Source organism: Pelobates fuscus, chromosome 11 (assembly GCF_036172605.1).
Source record: "Pelobates fuscus isolate aPelFus1 chromosome 11, aPelFus1.pri, whole genome shotgun sequence".
Lineage (NCBI taxonomy): Eukaryota > Metazoa > Chordata > Amphibia > Anura > Pelobatidae > Pelobates > Pelobates fuscus.
The window spans coordinates 95427752-95445863 of record NC_086327.1 but is presented as its reverse complement, the minus strand read 5'-3'; the positions used below and the strand labels follow the sequence as shown (position 1 = coordinate 95445863).

At 31.5% G+C, this 18112-nt stretch overlaps 1 protein-coding gene across 4 annotated transcripts in view; it reads left to right on the top strand.

The window, feature by feature from the left end:
- Positions 1-18112, top strand: part of AJAP1 (adherens junctions associated protein 1) — a 290328-nt gene that overhangs the window by 263773 nt on the left and 8443 nt on the right. For 2 of the 4 annotated variants that reach the window (XM_063435416.1, XM_063435414.1), the window contains one exon: positions 2011-3208. The exons of the other annotated variants lie outside the window; for them this stretch is intronic. In XM_063435416.1, coding sequence (XP_063291486.1) covers positions 2011-2032 — 22 coding nt within the window. In that variant the 3' untranslated portion in view covers positions 2033-3208. Of the gene's footprint in view, positions 1-2010; positions 3209-18112 lie in introns of those variants that run through there. 4 annotated transcript variants of the gene reach the window in all.

The window sequence follows — 18112 nt, the reverse complement described above, 5'->3', positions numbered from 1 at the left end:
TTTGATGATGGAGAAGAATAACGCATGCAAACTAGCTGCTAGAAAAAAAGATACTGGGCTGTAGACTGTTGTTTCTACATGCCTTTCTTCTAATTCCGCTTGCTCATCATTCTTATAGTTGAGTAAGTCCAATGCTTTGTCTGCAGTGGTGGAGGAAACAGAATTTGCATCAATTAATTCATTATTGCCACCACCACAAACACCAGACATTGAGGACGCTACTTTAGTACTCTGCGCTAAGTCTTCACTTAAGAGTGGCTTTAATGACCCAAACAGAATAGACTCTACTTCACTCTCCCTTAGTAGCTTCTTGACAAGACATAAAGAAAGTATAATTCTTGAATTAGCTGTGGTAGAAAGAGCTGCAGTGCCAATGGAAGCAGCAGCACAATTTGTTACAGCATGAAAAGGATGGGGAAAAAGCAATTGCATCCTGGGTGCTGAATGACGTAACAGACATGTTACTATTCAAACCATTCTAAGGCCGAATATTACCAGTAGTGATGGTGGCAGAGGTGCCGGAAGTCCCAGCAGTCCTCATTGCTGAGGTGTTCCAACTTTCAGAAGCCTTATACTCTTTCAATTTCATCTTGGTAATAGTATGTAACATTGATGATCGTGGGTTTGTTCTGTTTACAATGAATTAGGTATGAATGATTTTGTATTGTGCAAACTAAAACTGAAAGTGTGAGTGTGTGTGTGTGCCCAGCAAATACTCTATCTATGGTGGAAATTTTGAGTCAGAGGCTTCTCACTAAGAAGCCATGATGACAAAGCACATGCACTAGTCAGACATATATTTCTCTATAAGCCATGTGTTGAAAGGTGTATTAATGGCAAGCACCAAGATCAGCACAGAACCAAATTTCCATTTTGAACTATACTTTAAAATAAATAAGGCAGCAAATTCTGCCAGCTGTCTGACTGACAGGACAATCATCTTTATCATCATAAGACATGACAGCTTGTATGTAGTATTGAATCCTCATTCCTACACTAGGTGACAGACTTGGTACTGTGCAGACAGAAAAAAAAAAACAGAGAGAGAGTGTGTGAGTGAATGAGTGAGTGAGTGTGAGAATCTCAAATTATCCACCCAGCATACCCTTGTATTGTTGAGCCTTTTTTCCCCATCCTCCATAATTGTCAGATGTGAATATTTCAAACAGGTTTTCATTATGACTGCCTCCACTCCTGCCACCTTCTTATAAGTGTTGAAATTAGAGACTTTAAGAGAATGGGGACACAACACCAATTTATTAACCAGAAAATATCACATGACTGTCTTATGTTCTTTCAAACAATATGTGGATGGTTTGTGGGTTGCTAAGTAGAAAAAGATTATAGGTGCGCTATCACTAGTTCTCAAAACAATAAAAAATAGCTAGACTTATACCTGAGTCCTATGCTCAGTTGTATAGCACCAAAGTTAATTGCCATGTGAATACATACTCTACCTGACCTAATCAGTGTTCATAATCAGTGCCCATAGTTATCCCATGTGCTAAGAGCCAAAAATATGACTAGAATTCCTTGCTTCTGTTTTGACCAAATTACGTCTGAAGGATACAATGTGACAATTATTATTCAGGTTTCTGTCCTTTGGACAACAATGGATTAGTGATCGAATTGTGTGCACTCAGAAATGTACACTTCCTAAAGTGGCCACTAGGCCACCAAGGACCAAGGTGTTGATCCAGAGCAAAAGGTAGGTAATAATGGAGGACCTAGGACATGGCAGAGTAAGGGAATAATTCTAAATTGCAAACCTTGTAATAAACACATTCAATGTGGAAACAAAATTATAAAGGTTTCAAAGTCACTGATTTTGGTTAGAATGCAAACAGATGTATGTTTTACTATATTAACCAATTAACTTGCACACAGCTCTGATATGCAATGTTGATTTTATGGGTTAGAAACAGTGTACCTGGATAATTAAAAATGTGTAATTGTATTATGCTTGTATTGGGGGTCTTATAACAATATATTTTTATTTTCCTTCAACAGGATTCCATTAGTAAACCTGTAAAAATAAAATAACAGGCGTCTACTATTTTTGTTTACTACTGGGACTTAAAGAGCAGAACTCTATTGGACAAATATATTTTTATAAAAGTAAATCTACAGACACTGTAATTTTTTTTCCTCAAATAATATGATTTTTTTGGGATAAAAGACAAATGAAAATTACATTTCAATGACCAAGAAGAAATTCTTAAACAAAGGACTGACTGTATGAATTTTTGGATTTGGACTGTGATTTTTGAACCTGTGCCAATAATACCAATATGTGCCATGAATCGATGTGGAAGATTTTCTTTAAAACTGAAGATAAGCAAATTATTATTTGAATAATGAGACTCATGGAATTTGGTGAATTTTTTCTTGAAGATAAAACATTGTAAAAAGACAACTAAGCAACCCATAAATACTATCCCCATGTTTTATTTTTTTCAACTTTAATGTTTTGTTGAATTCACTTTGTTTTATTACACTCTGGATTTTGTGTAACATTTTAGATTTTTTTAAAAAAATGTATCATTGCTTCTTTAGAAGAACTTAATCAGATGGCATTCAAAAGTAATATAAGAAGCTTTTTATACATAAAAGAGGCTTTTTACTTGACCATTATTTAATGATCTCAACTGAAAGTTTAGCTTGCCTTTGAATACTGTTATATTTCAAAATTATATGCAATGATACCTACATGTTAAGGAGTTTACCTGAGTTTTTCCATTCAATTAAACCACATTTTACAAGTCTGGAAACTAGACATATAAAATTAATGTCACTGAGCAAAACATGATTACTGTTTTAAAATATTTGACAAGTGTTCCCTAGTCATGGAGCCATGTAGGAAATGGAATGGAAGATATGGTAACTGAATAATTAAAGGGGAGCTAGCTTGTATGTATTATTCATATTAAGTAATAGCACTGCTTGAAGATAACTCATTAACCTAATCAAAAAGACAGACACAAATCTGACATACATTACCTAAAGGGATGCCCAAAATTTAGGGATTTTAGACATCATATACTGTGAGTTTTTACTGTAGTACTAGAAATATGAAAAACACAACTTTGTATTCATTCTATGATTATGTGTACTTTTAAATGACAGTAATAAAGCACACTTATGATATCAGACAAACATCATAATTCAGTTTGCTGAAAAAACTGTCCTTTTCTTTCATTGACATTAAACAGACAAAGATATATGTAGTGCAGTTTATTTTATTTTGTGTGTATGTTCTTTAAACACATGTTGCATTGTTTCCATGTGTAAGTTATTGTGTGTTTTTTTTTCAAACACATTAAAATTATACATTTTGCCATTAGTTTAGCATGCTTATCCAACCATTCATTTTAGTCAAAATAAAATTTAAACATTTTTTGTGTTGATATTAAAGTAAGCAAAACATACTTGTTGATTGACTTTGTAATAAAAGATCACTCACATTTCACTCTGTATAGAAAATCTTATTGGCTACTCAAGAAAAAAAAAATACAAGCCTTCCTCGATATAGTATCAACTGTAATGGAATAAATGGTAAAAAAATATGAGATTGTTCTGTGCTGCAACACTTAAAAGCAAGACACGTTAAGGTAAAGAGAAGGAAATTCCCACAAATTTCTGAAATGCAGATCATTTATACATAGATTGTGGAGCAGGAATTACTTTTGACTTGCATAAAAATATGTGCTAATTAAAAGGATTTAAATAAATAAAAATACATTTTCAAAAATTATGCAATTTTAAGGTATCTTCTGTGGCAGCTCACATTTTTCTAACATTCTCATTTTGAATTGCAACAAATAATAAAATAATAATACAATTAAATGGATTCTAAAGTGTTAGGAATACACATCTGTATTCCTAACCCTATGGTGCCCTCTGGTCCCCCCTCTTTTGCGCCACACCTGCAGGCTTATAAACGATTTACTAACCCTTGAGTCACTTACCCTGATCACAGCACGATCTCCCTCATCGCTGGATTGGCACTTCGCCTCCTCTAACGTCATCTGACAGGGCAAAATGCACGGCAAGCACCGTGCTTTCCTATGTGGATTTTACTGACGCAAGATGTCCTCATGCAGAGCATGAGGACTTCCAGCATTAGACGACCAAAATTCAGTTAGCCACCAGGAAGTGCCTCTCGTGGATGTTTGATTGACAACCAATAGAGTCAGCCTTAGTCCTGCAATGTAATTATTGCAGTTTCTCCAAAATTGCAATGTTTTAAATTGCAGGACTAAATGGGACAGGGACATTGCACCCAGACCACTTCAATGAGATAAAGTGTTCTGGGTGACTATAATGTATCTTTAATAGTATGTAAACAATGTAGTTGGTGCTTACATTAAATATATATATATATATATATATATATATATATATATATATATAAATCAAATAGTCATATACATCTTGATTTACATTTAAAATCTTTTTATTTTTTTATTTTATCCTGGGTTATATTTCATTGTGTGATTTTTAGGTCTGTTTAATTTATTGTGATATGCTTATTTAATTTTGTATGCAAATGACAAAAATAAAATTGATATACCCATTCAATATCAATTACTACATACACATTCTCAATAAAATGTGAATGTAAACAGTAAGATTCCTTATTATATTATGACATTGCTCTAAGAAAAATATTTAGCATTATGTATAACATTATTAACTGAATTTCTGTTTAAATTAAGATAATATTTCCAAAATATTTTTTCTTAGTTTGTCATGTGAATTGGAGGCAACATATATATTGGTTTAATACTTAAAAAAAAAGGAAATATTTATACCAACTCAACAGTGCTGACCAAGGTGTTAAAGGTATTTTGATTAATTTTTATTTGACTGATCTATAATAATATTAGACTGGCTATAAGTCTTATATGGACCAATATATTAATATTAGTCCACATTTTAAATTTGCTGTGATTCCAATAAATAAAAGTATTTACTCTATGTAAAAAATAATGAATACTTAGAATAATTATTTTTCATCCCTATTTCATTATTATGATACAGGTTATTTAAGACATAACTTTGCATTACTAAAGATGGAAAATTTAATTTCCTTTCGAATCACCTGTGAACATGCTCCATTATGAGCTTTAGTGATATTTTCAATAATACATGTGCTTCTTTATATAGAAAACATCATTCATTGTTTAGTTTCACACATTGTTACAAGTTCCATCTGATTGTTGAGATATCAGTGGTAGGAGTCTGCTATGTGCATATATATTAAATACATATATTGTTTAGAATATAATGGATATACACATACCTTTCTATATATTTCATGAATGTTGAGTTGAAAGAAAAGCTATTCCATAGAAGAACAAAAAATATAAAAGTTGTGGGAGAATTCATAATGGGTGAAAATGACTATTGCTGCTATTCATGCGTTAATAACAAGTATTTCAGCTATATCCAGTGTGAGTTTTATGAAATATAGATACATAATGTTGACTTTATTTCTCTTGGTACACATTTATATAATCTTATATTACTAGTTTTCATTGTTAGTATGTGTGTATGTATGTGCTTACGCATACACGTATTGTGTGTGTTCTTGAAATTTTAATTTCCGGTCAGAGATTTTGCCAGTTCCTATTACGGATAGCATTCACAATGAGTCCGGGCACACACCAACTGTTATAGTGCAAATGTTAATCAGATCACCAAGTTACAGCCATGCTATGTGGCCTTTGTAAAAGTCATTCAGGTATACAGTATATATAGTGATAAAATAACAAGGATACCTTTTGTTGTGGCCACATCCAGGAAAGAGGAAGAGGCATCAGTCAATCACATTAATTGAAGCCAGAAAACATGAGTCAAAGTTAGAGTTAGTAGCTAAGAGAACCCAACCTAATTGTAAATTCTGCAGTGAGAAATATAAAGTTCTAAATAAGTAGGGCTTCAATTATTTTGAACTTTAAGTTTTGTAATGTAGCATTTTTATTAGGTTTGGTTCGATTTGATACTAAGTCTATATTAATGTAATTTTAGGTTTCTTTAGTATAATCTTGGTCCAGATTTACTTGCTTATTGTAGAATGCATGAAATAAAATAAAATAAACCCCTCTCTTAAAAGGTCTTGGAACTGACCTTATTTATACACTCAAATTGAGTAAAAATACATTTATTCATAAAAATGCAGACAAATATATCAAAGAAAAGAAACAATAACTTTTGCATATGATAATATGTCTATGAAAAATAGCTAAAAAACAGCCACATAAAAAATAATAATAAAGTCCAGACCTTATTTGAATGCTCGGCGTCCCGAGTTAGCAAAGATGTATACTGCTGAAAAAAATATCAAATAACAGTCCTCTTTATAATCCAGATGCTGGCTGATATCAATGGGAGTCAGACCTCTCCAGACGCGTTTCTCCGCTTCGGCGGCTTTTTCAATGGATCAATGGATATTGTAGAATGGTCCTCTGTGTTGATTTCTTTTAGGAGTATATAATTCACTAATATGGCTCCCATTGCCATGGACACATATTTTGAATGCATTACCCTGTAGATCTGTATTACACGTCATTAGCTCACAGTCACATATGTGTTTGCTCACATGATTGGGCTCGGATAAACTTGATTGACTGACATCGCTGTCTCTTTCCAGTTTGCATTATTCTCCATGACAGGAGGGCTTGTAAGTGTCCTTGTTATTGTCTCATTATATCTAAAGCACTGTATACTTGTATGATATGACTTGCCAAATGCCACATTAAGAGGCCAAAAGATTTTCGTAACTTGATGATCCAATTAAGGTTTGCACTATACCAGTTGCTATGTACCCAGATTCATTGGAACACTATTTGAATACAAGCGGTATCGCCGCCTCCAGTTGCATTAACATTGAAAATGGTTTAAACTTTATTGAAATATGAGTGCAACCGCACTTTTTCTTTGGATTTATAACATAGTTCCTGTTACTGTGTCTTTTGAACAGCTATTTTCCACATAATGTTAAGTCAAACAGTTAGCATTAACACTGTTACTCCGATGTAATAAAATGTATGGGCATATTGTAATGGGTAAAATTTGCTGAGCTATTGCATTAGGACTTGGTGATTAATTTAATCCATTATTTGTAATGCCAAAATAAAGACTTTGGGATATATCACATTATAGATGCTATATTGTATTTGGTAAAATCCTAAAGATAAACAGCACGTTTTGTAATATCCACTTGTGATAAGTTATGAGACAGGGTTTTATATCAAGATTCTAAACTACAGCTACTGGTTATTGTGGGTAGGTTACCTATAAACCAGGAATGCATACCATGATTGATAATTAGACTTGTAAACTGATAGACAATGAAGGTTGGTGGAACCACTTTTACCAAAAACAGATACTTTTTGGGACACCTGGATTTCAGCTGAATTTTGATTCCAGAACAGTTTGGAACAGGGTGCGAAAATGTGCTAATTGATATACTGCAATATATATATATATATATATATTTATTTATTTTTTTACTGCTTCTGGTTTTCCCCTCATTTGGTCACTTCTCACTTGGTCTTTGAACAAAGTCAACATTTGATGGCTGTCCCTTAGCCACCATTCATCTATTTTCCATCAATCATTTGTCCTTTCTGTCTTTTTGTAGACACAGACCAGATTCCGAATCACAAACTGAAATAGATATGCTCGGTATTTGCTCATTTCAATTGCTTTGTGAATTGGTTCCATTTTATGATCCTGATCAGCAGTACCAATCTAAATTAATCTCTAAGTTTATTTAAACTAAACTAAATTATACCTAGTAGCACAAGAGATTATTTGGCACATATATCTATCCATCTCTTTTCTTGTTAGGATAAGGAGAGCCAGCTGTATTCTCAAAATAAAACACTTCATCATTTTTCAAACTCCATGATTCTAAATGTCATCCATTATAATTTTATGTGTTTGATTAAGGGTAAGAATTATGTCGGTAAATACTGAAGAATGTCTGTATTTCAGCAAATGAACAAATGTGAAAATCATGAAATCATGTCCAAGCCAAATTTGTATTTAGTTTTTGACTACCTGATCACAATGGCATTACTGAAGTTTTGAAAACAGCTCAAGACATTTAAAGACTTAAGATTATTTTAAAATATTGCAATTCTAGCACTGACGGAAAGCAGCAATTAAATATGATGGGTAAGCACATTTTTCTTATATATTTGGCTCATATCTAAAACAACAATCTATTGCAATACAGCTTCTAAGATTTCTGTATACCTTTCTCTTTAAATCTGCGTTATTTGCTGAAAGTTATTTGCTCTGCTTTTTTCAAAAGTAATTTAACTAAAATTAATGTGAACCCCTTTAATACCAAGCAAATTGACAAAAAATATTGCCTCCATTTGTTTTGTTTTTTTCTTAAAAGTATTGTGTAACTTTTTTCTTTTCAGTATTCATAGATAGTATGTTACATAATAGCAAAAATACAAAGATTCAGTCCATGTTAGCATCGGCTTGGGAGTAGCAAATGCTAGTACAGTTAATGTGCTGGGGTTACTATGCTTGGCAAGCAGGAATACCTCCCATGGGAGGTTGTTCCTTCTCTCCCTGTTACTTAGCTCTTCAAGGCAGAGGTCTATACCAAAGTATTGAACACCTATTTTTAAAGAGGCTGCTCTCCCAATCTTTATATTTTCTAGCAATTTTTCTAGTGCAATATAAATATCTCATTTTATACGTAGTGTGTGCCATTATAGATACACTTGAACACAGACATACTAGGTCTCTGTGCCCAGTGGTTTGAGTTAGATAAAACACAAGCTGTAAGTTGAATTATCAGGATTTCTCCATAAATTTAACACATCTAAATGTTCTCTGACTAATGTTGATAATCCTGCTTGTAATTCTTGTTTGGGTAGGACCTCTAGAAGAGTGTTGTACACAGACACTTTCTGTGTTAAACCTTAGACATAGGCTTATTACATCACAGTTACCAGTTCTGTACAACATTAAATCACAACAAAAATTTTAAATTTGCAAGTGTGACAATCAGGCTTAACTTGCCACAATACATTACACCGCTTACAAATATGTACAATTTTTAAAAAAGCCATGTAAACGTATGACCTTTACCCTCACTTGTCAATCAGATCTGAGATTAGTTGTCTATTGGTCATTGAGTACAATTGGTTCATTTCTAGATCAGACTGTATGTTTGTGTGATGATTTTAACTCACATGGGAAATTAAGAATTTACATTATGGAACGAGCACTTGCTCAAATTTTCTTTTATCTTGTGCTAAGCAGATGGTCCATTTTCTACTTCCGCTATCAGGAGGTGGGGGTCATCCATTTATGGAATGCCATAAAGGTAGAGTTAGTGTGGTTCATCCACACTAAATATTATTCAGTTGGATTATAAAATGTAAGCTAAGTCCACAATTATTACATGTTGTAGTAGACTAACACAAACTTATTCCTAGTTGTTTGTGGCTCATGCTTCATATTGTTGGCTCATGTACTCAATTAATTATCTATTATGTTTAATTATTTTTTTGTAATAAAAATATTTAAAACACCATTGAGCTTAATCAACCAGGCTGTGATTATTGCTAAATTAATGATTTGGTTCACAGTCAGCTATTTTGGACTGATTTTTATCATTCAGTTTTCATTTCACTACAATTCGCTGTTTAGTAAATAAATAAAATAAGTTTTATAAGGTACATTTACTTTCTGTTATCTTTTAATTGATTTTAATACCTTGATACAATAAAAAAAAATAATTATATTGAAGACATTTTCCAAGTATGTATTTTATTTTTTGTATAAAGCATGTAAAACAATTTTTAAATGAGTGGTATAACTTTTCTAACTCGATATTGTTCAAATTGGTACAGACTCATTTAGTATATGAAATCATTGCACTGTTGGTGAAGTTATAACAAACTATTAAAAATTGTCCATTGAGCTCATCATGTGTATACAGGGTTGGAATGGAAGTGCCTGACCAGAGCTAATAATCTGTGTAAGGCAAAACAATTCTTCACAATTTCAATTAAGCTTCTTGAATCACCCACTTCAATCAGTAATTCAACATTAAAACTTCACTGTATCTTAATGAATATTTAATTTTTATGCTTAAGATGAAAGTGAGCTTTAACCAGATTAAAGAAATATAGTTTGGCTTGTCCCTCTTCATAATGTAATTCATACATTACCTTTATTAATGTAATTTTCTCTTTCAACACTTTTTTCCAATTGGATAATATAGGTTTTACTAAACTCTTTACAGAACATCTATATTTTCTAGAGATGAAGTCCAACTAATGGCTTTTACAAGTACACATTTAATTTGCTTGCCCCGATACTTTTTATTCTATAATATGCAAGCCTATTCTAATCTATAAAATGCATACATTTGTAGTGTAAATTTCAAGCCATATTTATCTTGACATTTGCTTCTATATATTTTAAAAAATAAGCTTAGGTCTGCCTGAATATATAGATACAATATGTGCTGAATGATCTATTGGATCGTATATCATTGTCTAGAACTTTTCCTGCACTCAGTCACTCACATTGTATTTAATGGCCCTATTATTCATTAACAAACATTAAATCTGACTCAACATGTTTAATGAAATTAACTGTTGCAAAGGCACAATTCTAAAATGTATTCCAGCAATATTTTACAGTCATTGAATAGCATTTGTGCCACACATGTCAATGGGATAACTACTACACAGTATCCTTGATCTCTTGTAACCCTATATTTATTTATAAAATATTTTACCAGGAAAGATACATTGAGATTTCGCTTGTTTTCAAGCCTGTCCTGGGTATATGTACTTTTTAGTAGTATTTTATAGGTTTTTCATGTGACTAAATAAAATGTATTCACTTTTGTCTGGATATTCTGCTGCTTCCTGATACTGATGTATAAAATGCAAAAAAGTCTACTAAAACATGAAGTTAATCATATCATATGAATTAATAATACCTTGTCAAATCCCTTCTGAATTTTATTCTACCCATGATTTTATGACATTATATTGACTGGTTATTTTAAGACCAAATGTACAAATTACAAATGTATTATATCATGCTAAATAGATGAAGGGGTCAATTCAATAAACACAAGAATTGTAGTAAAATGAAACCCATATAGCAATGTTAGCTAAGCTAGCTATTTTGTGATTATTGTTAAGTGGGGATTTTTTATTTCCACATCAGCTATTTTTGCCTTCATTTTGCAATTTGTTTTTAGATCACTACAATGGGGTGTTTAATAAGTAAGTGTAATGAGACTTTGTTTTATGAGGATACATATGAACATTTACATTCTAAGCATATGCATGCTTATTCTTACCTTACTAGGTTATCTCAAAAATATTGTTAACATTTATATAGTTTAGCACTATATGCAATGACTGGTGATGTAACTGAAAAAAAAAACTATTTTAAAAAGCAAATGAGATCAAGGTTTGCAAGAATTGTAGACGATTCCATGTTTCTAGGAGTGAGTGCAAGGAAGGAAAACAAATAAGAGTGCTATTATAGATCCAGCATTATCAAAATTATATATAGGAGAAAAAGCTCTTGTAAGCCAAATGAAACATCCATATCAGCAAACCATTTCAGAATTTTTTCTTGCTGAATATACATGGGAAATATATTAGTGATATTGTCAGCATTGATTTTGTGCATTTGACACCTACCCATTTAAATGTGTCTATGTATAAGATTTTTTGGCTGTGCCAGTGTTGCAAGTCAATAGGTCAAAGGTTCATAATAGCTATTGGTATCCCTAGTAGAGTTAGACAAGTTGCATTAGGAAAACATAAAAGCCAAATAACTAAAATGTTTTAAGTTATTTAATCAGTTATGTAAGGTAATGTGAATGTTCTCTCATTAATATTTAATTCATAAGAGAATCAACATATTCTGCATGGCATTATGTAGCTTAAATATATGATTAGGATTGACCACCACAGTCTTTAAAACTATGGCTAGCTCCACCTAATAGTTTTCTTTCTCTAGTGTGGTTCTTCATATCAATTAATATTCATTCAAATAAATATTGGATCACACATTAAATATTATAATAATAATAATAATAATAATTGATAAAACAGTTTATTAATAAATAAACAAGCTAGAATGGTGGATCACACTTTGTGTTTGCACGTAATCATTAAAAATCTATTTAAATAAGAAAATGTAAAATATATTCACAAAGATTTAATGAGAGCTTTCAAGTTTTCTTTAGGGTTGTCTACTTAGGAATATCTCAACTGAGTCTTAGTTGACTTGTACCTTTATACATGAAATACAGACATTAACATATGAGAGCAGTCACTATTCAAGCTCTAGTTAATTTGCGAGCAAGACATAGTAACCTCAAACAAAAGTTGTGCCCTCTCATCTTGGTCAAGAATTAACACCACCTTCTACATACAACTGCTATAGTTATTTCTAATAGACATGAAATTAAATATGCTATATCACTTTTATTTAACCAGAAATTTATAGAATGTATGACTATATGTTTGTTTGTTTTTTTATCTGCCATAAAATAGATAAATTATTAAGTAAACTGTTAAACGTGGTTTAATGTTTATTACCCAAAATATATACTCAAGGATAATTTTTATTATTTTTAAATTATATATTTTTTTAAATGATCATTTTTAAGTATCATTTTTTATCATATTAAAATAATATATGAATTCTACAAGAAAAAACTAAAATTCAATATTTATTCTGTTCCATCTGAAATGGAAGGGTAAAGAATCCATTTCAGATTCTATAAGCTATTGTTTATGTTGGTGATCAGGAATTCAGTGCTATTCAATAACTAACAACTGCCCATCATTTCATGACTATTCAATCATGTTTAGTAGGGAATTCAGGACTGATGTTGGCCACTGAAGACGTACTGACGTATCATTAATCTATTCAGTTAAATAAAAACCAAAACAAATAAATCTAGCAATTTTGAGTAGGAGAAAAATTTGTTAAACAAGTTATGATCTTCACTATCACACGGGTTCAATTTTTATGTTATAAAATAAGATTATGGTGATATAGCAGCTTACGATATATTGGTTTTCAAAAATTTTTATTTATTGTTATTATATATTAGCGCTGTTACTTCTCTCTTTTTATAAGTTATGATCTAGCTCATAAGCTGTTACTTAAAAATGCTACAAGATTTAAAAAAAATATTTTAATATGTATTATCTGCATAGGTAATTGAAATATTTTGTGTACATCTATGGAGATAAGCTTTCCTGAAATTGTGTGATGTTTTTAGGTTTGAACAAGAGTACATTTGAACAACCGAGTTGCAATTCTGATCTTGAAAACAGAAATGTGTGGTCAGATTAAGTACATTTATTTACAAGTCTAACAGTTAAAAATTTTATCAGTACAATGTTCTGAGATTTTTTTTCCAGAGTAAAACACTAATATAATAAAACTTTAAATAATAACGTACAAAGATTGTTTATTATAGAGCAAGGAAAACTAATGCAGTTGCAGGTCACATTTTTGAAAGATAAAATCCAAAATAGGCTCAAGGAATGGAATCAGGATTCTTGAACATATTTTATATCATAGAAGAAGAATTAAAAGCATTTAATACATTGATCAGATTTTACCTGTGTATTAAATTTGTATTGTTTTTTTTATGCTTGATATATGCTGCAAGCAAAATATACATGCATTTATAATTTGCTTTCAACATTTTAATCAAAATGCATTAAAGAAATACAAAATATTTTTACAAACATGGTAAAATATGTAAATTTCTTAACAAATTGAATGCTAGGTCATCTTTCTAACTAAACGTATCTAAATATATATATTTTTGTGTTCAATTGCTTGACTTCAGCTATTATAAAATGTATGTGTTCCCAATTTATCTTATTTTCTTAGTTATTTTACCATGCCATCATCTATGTAGTATAAGCTGGTAGGTGTGAATGTTTGTTAAAGTGGCACTGTAACCATATGGGGATTCGCCGCTGGGTTTCTATTTACCAGGGGACAGGCAAGGTGAGTTGAACTTACCTGAACCTGTCCCTTGTGGACCCCTCAATCTTCTTTCGTCTAGAAGTGTCAATCCCCCAGCCATCACCAGTGAGGACTGGAGGGAATTTGCAGGTACTGTGAGTATTTCACAAAGACTGTATGTTTATGAAATACTAATTTTGCAAGGGGGTGACAGTGTAACTTTAATATGGATCAACATACTCACTTCTAACTTTCTAAGGCATGAGTTGCTCTAAATAACATTAAGATCTGCATCCAATACAGCAATACAGTGGGAAAAACAAGCATTTATATAAAATTATTCCCCACAGTTGTTATTACCTATCCATACATTGGGAATATGATGTTATTTGATTAAATTAAATATTGAGACACAAGTTATGGCACAGTTATATATGGTAATGCAGACAAACCTAACACCACTCCTATTAAATATTTTACTTACTGACATTTTAGTTTAACTAAAATATTTGCAGAAATGCTTTTATAGTTTTGTTCAATTATTTTTACACATGAATCAAAATGCCTTTATGATGGCAAAATTAACTGTTACTTTTATGATACAAAAAATTGTTAGTATTACAGATGTTATTTTAAAAAAATGTCAAGTTTTATAAGAAAAATAACAAACATTTTCTGTAACATGGCAAATTTCTCTTTCATTTAAAAGTTTGGAGATAACTCTTTTGAAAGTCATAATGTATACACCTAAGTACTTATTATTTGTTTATGTATTTTAAGTATTGTACTTTATAGTTATGTAAATGTATTCAACTATTGATATCCTTCTGTATATATAATATTATGAAGTTGCTATTAAAATCAGTATGATGAAATCATGTGCCTGTCTTGTTTTAATTAGGTACATATTGATAGCAACATAGTTATGGCTTAAAGCCTAAGCACCAAGACCATTATATCACACCTCTAGTGATAGCCACATGATGACACTGAACATGGATAATTCTTCATCTTGAGATGTATTGGATGATTCTTCTCTATATGAATAGTCAGATTGGCACAGAGCAGCAATTGCACTGCTTGCACCATAGGTCCCCAATGCTTATTTATAAGAAGCATTGGCTCTGACTAATGATACTGTCCCAGCAGGTGGATTGGTGGCCATAATTCAAATGGAATGGCACTGGATTAAAGGAAAGTTTTATTATTGTTTTATATATCCAAATGAGAGGTCCTGAATCTAACAGAGAAAATGACTTCTTGAATTTTCTAAATAAATATTTTTATGTATTATGATGCTCTTTTAAAGTATAAGTAATGTGAGAGAGATTATAGTGGTGGCTCTCTGTTTTGGCTGACAGGTGCAAAAGGCAGAATCTATAATCAATGACTGACCAGGACTCAAGACTGAGCCACAGTTCCAGGATAGAGCTAAATACAGTATTGCGGACTTCTATATTTATTTTCTAGATACATAAATAAAATTGTAGTTATAGCACGACCTATCATACACAACACCCAGTGTCAAAATGGAAGATAAAATATACTTCACAGTATGTAACACAGTAGATATCCACATGTAGGTGATAATACAATACTTGGGAATCAACAAATAATAAATATAACCCCACATACTGTAATCTGTAAAGTAGCAGTAAAAACAGACAATGGTATAATTACACTCACAATTGTAGAGCCGTGCCAGACCCTATATAAACAGCCTCAGGGTGCAAATACTGGCTACAGTAATTCATCTACAGGCAGACTTGTGATATTCTTCAAAAACCTTTTATTGATAAATTATACTTTAAATTAAAAACAGGACAATATAAAAGCAGTGTGCAAAGCAGCAAAAATATATACACTACCGCAACTTGATATTAGTCTTTGATAAAGTGCAAACGCGTTTCGACTTGAAAGTTTTCCACAGTGCAGAAGTGGTCCCTACTTGTTCCTCTTTCCTATATGTAGGTATTTCCCTTAATAACGGAACTCTATTCACCTGTTGCCATGCCGGTCCATTTCCTGGTTGCTTGTGTTTCTGCACTCTCTTCTGGTCACGTTCGTGCATCATTACAGTGCACGTATAATGTCATATCTGGTTTGGCATTGTCCGTGTCCCACATATCCCGGAACTATTGTAGCATCTATTTTGGAAATGGGCCATTTTGCCCAAAAATTATTCTTGTATGTGTAATGTGCTCTGTAAGGTTACAGCCATATTAAATACAGATATGAAAAGTACAATATAAAAGTCCCTAAAACTACTAAAATTAACCATTGGCTTCACACAAAAAAAATTACAATATATTTTTATTATAAGAACCCATCAAGGTGAAAAGAACGGAACTAACAATGTGCCTAAATAGAACAAAAGTATATTATCAAAATTATAATTATATATTACAGAAAATTGAAAAACTCAAAATCTAGATTTAAGCCATTAGGGCTTAGTGTGTCCAATTCAAATATCCATCTACTTTCCACCTTACTGAGTTCCTTAAAGTTTTCCTCCCCTCTCCAATTGTGCTTTTTCCTCTAAATAGCCATAAAACTCCAACAAGTTGGATTACTATTATGAACTTTAGAAAAGTGAGCTGATACACTATGTTCGGTGTACCACCTCTGGATATTTCCCATGTGTCCCAGTATGCATGTTTTAAAGTTCCTTGTTGTCATACCCGCATACTGTAAACCACAGGGGCAACAGAGGAGGTACACTACATTAGTTAAATGACAAGTCAAAATATCCTGAATTTTATATTTCTTTTTAGAAATATTGGATTTAAATTTGTCATGATTTGTTAAAACGGATTCTCTTCAAGGCTGTGCACATTTTACAGGAGTAAAAACCTTTAGGTAAATTAAAAATGTGGATAAAAAGGTGGATCTTTGATAAAAAAAACTTTACTAATTTATTCTTAATATTCTTGGCCCCTCTAAAAACTATATTAGGTCTATCTCCTAAAATTTCTTTTAACTCTTTATCAGTTTTTAGGATATGCCAATATTTATTAAAATATATTTAATATGTTTGGAATCCCCATTAAAATACAAAACAATGGGGATACATGTTTTTAAGGAGTTTCAAGCTTATCATTTTTTTCCTTAAAAAAAAATTGTTAAAACATTAGCTTTGACATCAAATTGTTCTACGTCACTACAGTTTCTAAACATTCTTATATATTGTCCTTTGGGAATGTTATTAAGCCATGGTGGGTAATGATAACTAGCTAAATCTATGTAACTGTTGACGTCAACTTTTTGAAAAAAGCACTAGCATGAAGTACAGTACTGCAATGATTACTCTTTGTCCTAGAGTTTGTATTACTTTTGTGTTACTAGTGAGTTATTTGGGGCACTATTAGTTATATATTTTTATGTTTAGTATTTAATTACAAAATAAAAACAACAATTTTATGGATTTATTATTTAAATAGCAAATAGTTAGAATATTGCAAGTTATTAACAAACGCATTCCAAAACGTTTTATTTAGTGTAAGGACGTCTTAATCACTTGTGGTTTTTTATTAATCTAAAAATGGTGATGCACGCAATGTTTGGACGGTGATCAACCTATTTTTTCTGTAACAATTTGTAATTGTCTTATTTATTGTTAAATCTTCCCCTTTAAAATTTTGGAAAGTGATGTGGAATAAGTTGGTGCAATATAAATGCTGATGATAATTATTATAATAATCTTGAAGGAGTTAAACTAAGATCTGTTTATATAGCAGACAGTTGTACTAAGTTGCCCATTCACTACCATCATTAGGTCAACCTATATGAGTTTGATTCAACTGAATATGTTTTCCATTGGGACCATTGTCTGGAATAAAACTCCACATAAAGACTATGCATATTTGACATGTATACTTCTATGTAAATATTTACAATGAATTTGAAAAAAATAACTGAAGTTGCTGGGAGCTTCAACTTAAAGAATATGGTATTTTATCAATAAACATAACTGACAACTAACTACAGCCCAATTATTCTACTTGGCAACTTACCACATGTTACTGCTTAATGAATACACTTCCTACCTACAACTTGTCGGCCTGTACAGAAACATGTATATATTGCGAAATTAAAAAAACTA